This window comes from Muscardinus avellanarius (assembly GCF_963383645.1).
Source record: "Muscardinus avellanarius genome assembly, chromosome: 16".
NCBI classification, from domain to species: Eukaryota; Metazoa; Chordata; class Mammalia; order Rodentia; family Gliridae; genus Muscardinus; species Muscardinus avellanarius.
In genome coordinates, this window is record NC_137802.1 from 46,345,376 (window position 1) to 46,356,817 (window position 11,442).

At 49.0% G+C, this 11,442-nt stretch overlaps 1 protein-coding gene across 4 annotated transcripts in view; it reads right to left on the reverse strand.

Annotated features, from left to right (window-relative positions):
* The window catches only part of IGF2BP1 (insulin like growth factor 2 mRNA binding protein 1), a gene marked incomplete at both ends in the record, with an annotated part of 47,976 nt that extends 38,529 nt beyond the window's left edge, over positions 1 to 9,447 (reverse strand). For all 4 annotated transcript variants that reach the window (XM_080713530.1, XM_080713529.1, XM_080713528.1 and 1 more), the window contains 2 exons: positions 8,192 to 8,252; positions 9,273 to 9,447. In XM_080713530.1, the coding sequence (XP_080569656.1) occupies positions 8,192 to 8,252; positions 9,273 to 9,447 (236 nt within the window). The remainder of the gene's footprint in view (positions 1 to 8,191; positions 8,253 to 9,272) is intronic.
* Between the last annotated feature and the right edge of the window lie 1,995 nt (positions 9,448 to 11,442).

Sequence of the window (11,442 nt, forward strand, 5' to 3'; positions counted from 1 at the left end):
ATATTCCAACTCATAGCCGGGGCGTGGTGGCACACGCTTGTAATCCCCACACTTGGGAGAGGCAGAGACAGGAGGATGGCGCAGGATCGAAGCCAGCTGCACTGGCTTAAGAGACCCTGTTTCCAAATAAAAAAATATTTAAAAATAGTTCTGGAAGTGTAGCCCAGAGGTAGAAGGGCTTCCAGGAACCCCAGTACCACAAAAAAAAAAAAAAAAAAAAAAAATCCAACTCAGCCAGCATGGTGCTGCATGCTGGTAACCCCGGTACTCGGGAGGCTGAGACAGGACTGCAGGTTGGAAGACAGTACATAGGAAGACTCTCAGCAAACGAGCAAGACCCTGTTTCAAAACACAAAAAAATAAAGATTCAAACTTTTTCCAATCAACTAAACCATTCAATCAAAATAAGGATTTTGAATGCTCAGATCTCACTCCTGGAGCCGGGCAGGTGTAATGGTGTGAGCCTGTAATCAGCACAGGTTCCAGGAAAGCCTCCACAAGTGAGACTCTTGGCAACACAATGACCCAGTTTCTTGTTTGTTTGTGGTACTGGGGATTGAACCCAGGGGCATTATGCCTCTGAAATACACCCTATCCCTATTTTTTATTCTTTATTTCTGAAAAAGTGCTCCCTAAGTTACAGCGCGACTCACAAATTACTGAGGCTGCAATCCTCCTGTCTCAGCCTCCCAAATACTAAGATTACAAACCTGTATCACCATGCCTGGCTTGACCCTGTTTTAATAAAACAAAAAAATAAAAAGGGCTGGAGTGGCGCTCGGAGATAGAATGCCCCTAGGCCCAATTCCCAGTACCACAAAGAAAAAAAATCTCACATATTATAAGAAATCAAAACATTTTGATGATTTTTTTGGGGGGAGGAAGAGTACTGGGGATTGAACCCAGGGGCATTCTACCTCCAAGCTATACCTCTACCCCTATTTTTTATTCTTTATTTTGAAACAGGGTCTCACTAAATTGCAGAGGGCCTCACTAAGTAGCTGAGACTGTCCTTGAACCTACCATCCCCCGTCTCAACCTGCTAATTACTGGGATTACAAGGGGGCATCACCAAACCCGGCTCCCCACCCCTATTTTTTATTCATCATTTTGAAACAAGGTCCCACTAAATAGCTGAGGCTGGCCAAAAACCTGTGTGATCCTCCAGTCTCAGCCTCCCAAGTACTGGGATTACAAGCGTGCACCACCAAGCCCGACTGATCAGTGATTTTTGTAAACTGAAATAAATTCAAAATTTTAAAAATTGGAAATTCTCCTTAACTTTTTTTCTAATGTAAATGGGTTAACTAGAATTCACACAAAAGACACGGTTGAACCCTCATTTGAACCAGGAGCAAAATTCTCAGTCATGCCCTACCAAATAGTCCTTTCTACGCCTTCAAGCCACCAAAACACACTTGTCTAATAATCAGACTGAATTTCATTCCAAAGCCGTTTCCTGACAGCCAGCCATGCTGTGCGGCTGGGAGCGGGGCTTCTGTGACGGGACTGATCTTTCTCCAGCGGTTTGCATCTGCTGTTTGTACTGCAAACATGTTTCCTCTGACTCTACCATGATTACGAGGTCCATACCTACTATTCCCTGTGATATATCCATAAGTGACCATCCACTTCATATCACCAGTTTGCTTTTAGGGGTAAGAGTTTCAGCCTGTCGTTTTTATTGCAAACTTACTGTGCAAAGGTAGGAAACAGCTCTACAATGTTCGCAGTATTAGAAGGACCCTTTCCCATCTACTAACAAGTGCACAGTCCCCTTTGACCAAAGCCTCTAGCACCATCCACCATCTTCTGCTAGGATAGTTACCAAACAGGGACATCTTGCTGGCAGCCACTCTTGTAACTGCATGTTGTTATCTTGTAGGATCATCTGGATCATTTCTAACCAAATCAAACTTTATCAATCACCAAATGAGCCTGCACTTTTTGTTTTGGTGGTGATACTGGGAACTGAGTCCAGGGGCATTTGACCTCTGAGCCACATCCCAACCCATCAAAAGTTTTTCTTTCTTTTATTCATTCATTCTTTTTTTTTTTTTTAATTTGTGTGTGCTACTGGGGATTGAACCCCAGGGCATTCTACCTCCAAGCTCCACCCTCAACTCTACTTTTTTTATTCTTATTTTTGAAACAGGGTCTTGCTCCGTTGATGAGTCTCCCTACTTGCTGAGGCTGTCTAGAAAGGGATTCTCCCATCTCGGCCTCCCAAATACTGAGATTACAGGAAAGCGCCGCTACAGTTATTCAAAGGTTCTCTAACAGGACACCAAACACTAGCTGAGACCCTGAAAAAGACCCTCAAGGGTTTCACCAGTAGCCAGGGGAGGCCAGGGTATTGCACTCGGCTTTTCTTAGACTATATTAAAATTATGAGGCCCACACCTACTTCTTGTGATTTACCCACAATCCACACACATTCAGTATCAGCAGTCTGTGTCTAAGGTGAAAACTTGTTCCATGCCAACCTGCTAACACCGCCCTGACCTGTTGTTGGTCTTGTACAACACAATGGAAACCCATCCACAGAACCTCATTACTATCACTGCTGGTTATGGTTGAGGTCTTGGGAGATGCAGTGGGGGACGGGAGATTACAGATCCTAACTGCCCCCCCTGTTCCCCAGGACCAGAGTTCCCCGCATCTCCATTTTCTCTCCAGTTCTTCTGCCTCTTTCCCATTACCCACTCTCTTCCCTCAGGTGACACCCTGGCCTTTTGCCTTAGAATAAAAGGTCCCCGAAGGTCTGGGACCTGGGGTGCCAAGGGCCAAGGCAAGGCGCTGCAGCCTGGAGTCTTGGGGACCCTGGGAAAGGAAGTGTTCCTCAAAGAGGCAGGCTGCGGATGTTCTCTGCCAGGGTTTTGCTGGGAGGAGGAAAGCGGGCAGGCGGCCCCTGGGCTGAGCTGAGCCATAGGAGCTGGGGCTGGGGCTGGGCAGGGCAGGGCGGCGGGTTCCAGGAAGCCCTCCGGCGCGCTGCCACTCGCTCTTGTTTCTTTTCCTTTTTTTTTTTCTATTTTCTTTCTTTTTTTTTTTTAAAGAGGAAGGGCAGGCAGTCAGCTCCGAAAGCAAAAAAAAAAATCGCCTCGCCCAGCGCTGAATCAATCTACCACGGTCTCCCGGACCTGGTGTCCCCGCGGGTGGCTGGGAGCCTCCAGCCGCTCCTCCTTTTAAAAGAGAAGCGGGAAACCCACGCCAATCGCTGGTCTATCTCTCTCTCCTCCCCCTTTTCTCTCCCTAACACCCCCCCCTCCACATCCCAAAATCTAATCTGCACTTTCTGAACGACTTTAGTCACATTGGAAGAATCTTTTAAAAGGATAGGGAGAACAAGACCAAATTTAAATTCCAACAGCTGGGAAAATGTCCAAAAGCCTTCGGTTCATTCATTTCTTCTAAGACCCCCATCGCCACCACCCAAGCACACAAATCAACAGAGGTATGACCGATAAAGATCTTTCAAGACGAAATTTCTTAACAACAAGTAAATAGCTTTTGCTGGTCTCCCCCACACACTTTCCACTCAATCAGCTGAAAATTTTTTTTTAATGTTTAAAGTGTCTACTCACTAGTCTACCTCCATGCTATCTTTGAACACTGGCGACTTCATGTTAAAGTAAACTTAAAAAATAAACCTTAAAAAGTACCCAAACAAAGTAGATTAAAATAATACATATTATGGTAATTTTAAAAGATTAGAAGCTCGGGAACCTTTGAATCAAGATTCTTCCAGATGCTAATGTTGTGTATGTCATCTCGGAAACATGATTATAAGAATGTTTACCTTTTTTCCACCAAAAGCTATGCCATTAAAACTATACATTTGGAGTAGTTAACTATACTTTGAATAAATTAGTGATGAAAACTGCAATTCTCTTCCTTCACTACGAAAAAAGTTCTCCATCGGAGAAACCATCAGAGTAAAATTCCATCTTTCAAATTTGGGTCCAAAAATCAGAGGTTATGGACACCTACTATGCTCTCAAGGGACAGTCAAATACTAGGATTAGCAAAGTCTCATCTTGAAATACTAGCTGCACCAAATTAAAGAAACTAAGGATTTTTCCAGCGATCAAGAAAATTCAATTTATGAATTTATAAAGTTCAATTTCTAGAAGGAAATTAACATACAGATAAAGAACCCAAGTTCTACTTTTCCTCCAAATAATGTAAAAAAGTTTAAGATGTAAACATCTTTTTTTACTTAAAGAGAAAAATAATAAAAAAAAAACCAATTGGAAACCTTTTTGATAAAGTCATAAATTATTTCTGCTTTAAACTTACTTGTTGAATACTAGTCACACATATCGTTCGCTTTTCTTTTTTTCTGGTTTTGGGAATAGAACCCAGGAGCCTCTGAGCTATGCCCCTACCCTATCTTATTTTTTTATTTTGAAACAGGGTCTCACTAAGTTGCTGTGGGGCTCACTGAGTTGCTGAGGCTGGTTTCAAATTTGTGCTCCTCTGTTTCAGCCTCCAAAGTACTGGGATTACAGGCAGACACCACCCCATCAGGCAGTATCTTACTTTATATGAGTTGTTAATTTTCTTTTTGATTTGGATAATCCATTTTTACAACCATTAAAGTAAAAAGTGCCTTAAAAAAAAGAAATCAATCCACTCTGGAATCCCCCCCCACGGTTTTTTTTTGTTTTGTTTTGTTTTTAGCTAGCTCTTCTTTCATTTTCAGCCCCTAAGTACAAGGTTTATGATCAGTATCACCCTCATTATTATATGCATTTCTGAAATAAAAAATCATCTAGCTTGTTTTGGAAACAGCAGTGAGTCAACTTTGTCTTCAGAGCCTCTCCACAGCACTTATAATATTTTTCTTGCCATTTACTTTACAGATTCTTAAAGCTGCTAACTGCAGAAAATTAAACTATAAAATAGGAGTTAAATTAGAACATTCTCTTGAGAATTCTCACCCACTTATATGAATGGGTATTGAGACTAATTTTCATTTTAATAGTTAAAAACTTAGGTGAAAGAAAAGTGTTAACCCACCTCATTTTAAGTCAACTTAGGGAAAGAACCACCATTAATTAACTTGCCTAAAGAAACCACCAAACCTAACTTTTCCATACATTCCACCTAGAAATATGCAGCATTAGCATATCTATTTTCTAAAACAAGTAACACCTTTTATTTTGATGATACCAGTGGACAGTAAAAATCTTAAAGGTCACATTCCTCCAGAAAAAAGCATACCACAGTGGCAAGTGCAACAAAAGTTTAATTCCCTTAAAGCACAAATCATTTCCCGAAATAAACAGCCTCGCTAAGATGGTACTCCTTCACCCCAACCACTCAGAAGGAAACATACAAACTCTTCTCAACTATTTTTAAAAAGCCTTGGGTTTTTTTTCTCCTTAGTACCAACTTTTGACAAATTCTCCCAAAAAACCAAAACTGCTAACCAAATTCCAACAATGGCAAAGAAGAAATCTGGGAAGGGGACAGAGAAATTCAATGTCACCATGCTAAAATTTCAAATTATTTGCAGCTTTTTCAGTTTGGATGTAGTGCCCAGTCTCTTGAGTCCTTAAGAAGGTATAAATATGTTTATCAAATAGATTCAAAGTAAGAACAAAACGTATAGTACCTTTTTTTAATACTTTTATTGGTGCAGTATAGCACAGTACCTTTTTAAAATACATTTATTGGTGCATTAAAGCAGTAAGGGAGACATACATGCACAAAGCACTTGGTAGGTATATAGTAATTTTAAATGAGAGCTGTTCAGCGGTAACTTCTGTAGCACATCGGTTTTTTGAGGGGTTTGTTTTTAATTTCTCCCCTTAAAAAGAAGTAACTTTTACGTTGTTGGTTTTTTGAGTCTCTTAGAAATTTAAATCATAACTCATTGGAAACTGAGTGTTATCAAGAAGAGTTCTATTTTAAGTAGTGAAAACCCAAGTATATATATGAATATATATGCATATATATATATATATATATATATATATATATACACACACACAGAATATATATGCTTTGTTCATTTTGCTCAGAATATGCTAGTCTTCATCAACTAGTTTCTCTTCTGTATATCCATGGGATTGACAGAGCCAGTGCCAAGCCCAACTTTAGCAATACTTGCAGACACAGACTAAAGACACATACCACAACATGCTTCCTCAGAGCGCAAAATGATAGAACAAACCAACTTTCGGAAAACAAACTTTCTTTTTTTTTTTTTTAAATCCTGAGACTTAAATTGATTCATGCTAGAATAAAATAAAGTCCCTTCTTACCACCACCATACCCCCCCCCAAAAAAAAGACAACTGACTCAATGTTTAGACTAAAAAAAAAAATTATTTCAGGAAAGGGGAGAACACAGAAAAGATCTAATTTAATATGGGTTTGAAAGGGAGACTTTTTTTTTAACCCAGTCTTATTGAAACCCCCTCCCCATTCTGACTAAAAAGAGCCCTCAGTAATGCGTTTTGGAGGGAACAAGAAAGCCTAAAAATGGCTTAAAGGCAAGCAGATGGCTTGAGGAAAAAGATCCATAAATACAGGGCACCATGAAAATTAAAATATAAATGTTTTGAGTTCCATTTCAGCACATTTTGCTATTTCTCAAGCTTTTCACTTCATTCTTTTTAAAATTTAAACTATCCTCAAAAGCAAAAAAAAAAAAAGTCCCCCACATATATCAGAATTCCAAGTTTTCGTGATTATTTCTCGACGCTCAGCTTCCAAATGAAATATCCATAATCTCAATAAATTTTATTGGTGTCAATGTATCTGTTTCTTATTCTCATCTCCAGAACTTCTTCCTTCCAATTTTATGGCCTTTTTACTCCTAATTCTAATTGCTTTGCCAATTTGAGTATTTCAAGCATTTGAGATTAAATCAAATTCTATAAACATAGTAACAAGTTATATTGATCTATAGATACACAACAGTTACAAGCTAAACCACTGAACAAAATTACCTCCAGTTAAACTTTCCAGACCTTTTAACAGCCCCCCAACTCTCCCCAAAAAGCACAGCCACCCAGCCCTCACGGTCCCACCAAAAAAAAGAAACAGAAATTATTCTGAAATTCAGCAAGTTTCCAGTTGAAAAATGGGGGTTGAAGGGACGGAAGATTTACTGGGAGTTGCTTCCAGCCAGCCACAAGAGAGGAAACTGCACTGTCAACATGTTTAAAGTCTGATGTGGGAAAGTAGAAAGCCTGCCCTTACCCCTTCCCAGCCCTGCAGTTCAACAGAAGATTTTAGAATTCAGTGAAAGATCTGAAACCCAACACGAAGCACCACAGACGTACCCCATTTTGCTAAAGAGGATAGAGGGTACTGCACTACACACCACACACACACACACACACACACACACACACACACACACACACACACACACACACACACACCCATTCATCCTCTGAGTTCTAGACCCTCCAAAGAGCCCCAGCTCACAGCCTGAACACAAAGCTCTCACCCCAGATGGTCCCCTGGTAACAATGGGCTGAGGAGTGGGGGTGGGGAGGCTCAAAAAGGATAGTACAGCCAAAGAATATTCTTTGGAAAATCCAGTTGGGGGTGGGGGGGCGATATAAGATGTGAGAGACTTGGGGTAGGGGTCTGTGTATGTGGTGGGGGAGTCTTTTGCCAGTTACAGAAACATAAAGCATAAGAGGATTCTTGGAGGATGGGATGGGGCTGGAAGCGCATTCCACATTTCCTAGGTAGCAGAAAAGGATACCCCCTAAATCCAAATGATGGTGTGGGGTAAGTGGGGGTGGGGCAGGGAAAAACGAGGCCTGCTAGGAAGTTGCAGAAATCGCCATTGTTGGGAGTCTAAACTCTCCCAAGATTTTAAGCTTCCCCACAAAAATGGCCCCACACTTGGCACCAACCCCACAAGGTTTGTACCCTATTGATTTCCCCCCATTCATTCTCCAAGAAACATCTTTAGCGCACCCCAACCCCAACTTCTTTTTTCTTTTTTCTTCTTTTTTTTTTTTTTTTTTTTTTTTTTACAAGCTGTAAACCATCCATTACAAGATCTTGGCCAATCTTCGCTCCCAGCCCCCAACATCCGGAGTTGAGGGTGGGAAGGCCAGGAATGGGTTTCTTCCACTGGAAACATCGTGGACCCCTGAACACCGCCTTTCAATCCACACCTTCAATACTCAGCCCCCTCTAGCAGCGTTCTTCCCTACCTTTGTTTTTTGGGGACCGAGTGTTCAATCTCTAGGCGTTTTCCTTGCAGTTCTACTTTCCCTGAAAAGAAAAAGAAAAAAAACCCATGAGCAAGCGACGGGGACACGAGGGCAGTTTTCAAGAGTTTGCTGGGAGCTTCCAAGGAAGTCCAGACAGTGTCTTCCATAGATCCGTAGGAAAAGGTGGTTCTTGGAATGGTGGAATCTACGATTTCGTTTATGTTTTCTTCATTTTTGTTTTGTCCTATTTAATCACGAAGGGTTTAGTCGAACGAATCGATCAGAAAGCCCAAACTGGGGAAGGTGCGAGGGCGTCTGTGCGAGCGCGCAGCCTGCACGGATCCCAGATGTGGGGAGTAGGCTCCAGGATTCTCGGAAAGTGTGCGTGGCGGGGGGAGGGGGCGGGCGCAAAATGAAACTTTATTTTTCTCTTGCGCCCTGGAGGCGGTTTCGGGCGGCGGGGCGGTCACCTGTCGGGGCCGGGCTGCAGGCTGGGGGCCGGCGGGGAGGGTCCCTGGCGGGCCCTGCGCGCGCCTCCGGCCCAGCCCGGCGTCTCGGGAGGCAGCATGGCGACCCGCGCCGCCGCCGCGCCACCCCGCTCACGCCCCACTTTCAAATCAAAATGGCTCAAGCCCCAGGCCCGGGGCGGGAGGCGGGAGCCCCTTCCTCCCAGGCCCCGCTGGAGGGCTGCAGTGCCCACGAAAAAAACACGGGGAAACCGGGGACGGGGCGGGCACCCCCTCCGCGCCGGGAACAGGCCCGAGGCTGCAGGAGAGGCGCGGGGGGGGGGGAGGTCCAAGCTGGGGGTCCGCCCGGGGGCGGGCGAGGAGGGGCAGGACGTGGCAAGAACACCCCCACTGGGGTCCGCCGCGGGACCCCTCCCCCACCGCGCCCGCCCCGTCGGGGGGCGCCGGGCCATTCAGACCCAAGCTTATCTCGGGCTGGAGGGACCAAAACCCCGAAGGCTTCTGCAGGGGAGGAGGGAGGGCGGCCATGGGGGGCCGGGAAGGGAAAGGAGGCGCCGGGCTCCGGGCGGCGGGACCTGGCCGCGGCTTTTCCGGGGCGGGGGCTGCGCCCTTACCCGAGAAAGTTTCGATGGCCTTCATGGCCCAGTGCTCGTCGGGGCAGTCCACGAAGGCGTAGCCGGACTTGACCAGGAACTGGCCGCTGTAGGAGATCTTGTGCTCCGCAAAGACTTTCTCCAAGTCGGCGGGGGTCACGCTCTCGTTGAGGTTGCCGATGTACAGCTTGTTCATGGCGGCGGCGGGGCGCGGGCCGGGGGCGCGGCCGCAAACTTCGCAGGCTCCGCGCGGGGCGGCCCGAGGGCGCGGGCTGCGGGGCGAGGACGCGGCGCCTTCCTCCGTGCGGTCCCGGCGAGCGGGCTGGTGTGTCACGTTTCTCCGCGGCCGCCCTGGCGCCGCCTCTAAATAAAATCGACTTGAAAAAAATGGAGCGGAAAAAAAAAAGGCGAAGCCACGTGGTGACAGCCCCCACCCACCCTGCAGGGGAAGACCCCCGACGCCGCCGGGCCCCGGCCCTCCGACCCCGCCGAACGCGGCCGTATCGCGTCCTGGGGGGCTCTGGGCTCAGCCCCGGGGGTGAAGTGGGGCGCCGGGGAGGAGGGACAAAGTCCTCGCAGCTCTGCCCGCCCCCTCCCTCTTGGCAAAAAAAAAAAAACTGGCCCCTAGGGAGGCGCCCCGCCCCCGCCCATCCCCCACCCCAGCCTGCGCTCGGGGAGGGGGGCTGAGCCCCAGATCGCCCCAGTATTTGGGAATAGGACGCAGAGTTATTTTTTATTCGTTTCGGGGGGCTGGGATGCCCACCCCACCCCGGTGAATGCTAGCGACTGACGGGCGGGGGACGGCGAGGGAGACAAAGAGAAGCCGAGGACTCTGGGGTCTTCGGGAAGGGGTCGCGCGAGCCGGCGATTTGAAAAGAAAGGCGCCTTTTCCCTAAGATTTTTAAGTGGGGGGGGTCTCCGTCGGCCACGCCCCGCCCCACCCCCACGGGGCTCCCCGCCGCGGGGGGCTCCTGGCCCGGGACCCCGCGAGCGCGGGACGGGGGCGCCGGGAGCGCGGGGGTCGCAGGCAGCGGCGCCTGGGGTCCCCGCTAAGGAAGGCGGCCGGCGGCACCCGGGGTCCAGCTGGCGGGGGTCGCTCGGCCCGGGCGGGGGCGCCTGGCCGGGGTGCGGGGACCCTCGGGGCGCGGGGCGGCACAGGTGGAGCGGCGGGCGCGGGTCCGCTCGGGCGCGGGGCGGGGGTCTCGCAACTTTGTTTGGGGTGCGGGGTGCGCGCGGGCCGGAGCGGGCGGGAGGCGGGGGCCGGCGCCAAGCCCCGCCCCCGGCCCCAGGTCAGCCCGCGGGGGAGGGGGCGATTTCCGCTCGGCGCGGGGGGAAGCGCGGGGCGGGCGCTTGGGGAGGGGGCGCCGGCCCGGGTCGCCCGCGCCCGGGGAGGGGGACGCGGACCCGCCCCGGTCCCCGCGCCCGCCTCCCACCCGCGGGTGCCCGCGCCGGGGCGGGAGCCGGCGGGGCCCGGGGCGACACGTGGGCGTCCCCCCCGTCCGGGCGTGGGGGAGGGGGCGCGGAGCGCGGGCCCGCCAGCCCGGGGTCCCGGAGCGGGGCCCTCGAGTTTGGGGACTGGGATGGCGCCGGGGGGTGGGCAGAGCGCGGCCCGGGGCCCCGACGCGGGAGGGGCCGGGGCTGGGCCCCAGGGACGCCGGGCACCCCGAGCCGGCGCGCGGGGGTCCGCGGGAGGGGCTCGTTTTCTCTGGGCGCGCGTGCCGCGGGGACAGGTGAGGAAGGGGCTCACTCTCCCGATCCCCCCGGTCCCGACCCCATTGTCTCAGTCGCCCGCGGCCCCGGCCGGCTCCGTAACACGTGTTGACTGCACCGATCTGTAATGCCTGGCGTTTTTTTTTTTTAGTTATTATTTTTCGTTTGCAGGGTTATTGAGCCACCTCCCACTTGGGTTCCCGCCCTTCTGCCGGCTGATCTTATGCGGTTCAGAAAGTCGGGAGTTTAAAAAACACGACACCCGGCACCTTTGTCCCCCTCCCCATTTTCCCTGCGCGCTGAAAAGAAATGGGGCTGGGACGTGGGGGCGGGGAGAGGGCTTCCAACTCGGCTGCTCTATCTCCACCACCTCCAGAACCCACCCTCCCAAACCGGCGTTTTGTTCTAGCCGGCCACGTGTTGGTCGGATTTTTTGTTTTTGTGACATTTTTCTACCCGTGAAGCAACAGGAATTAAAGAT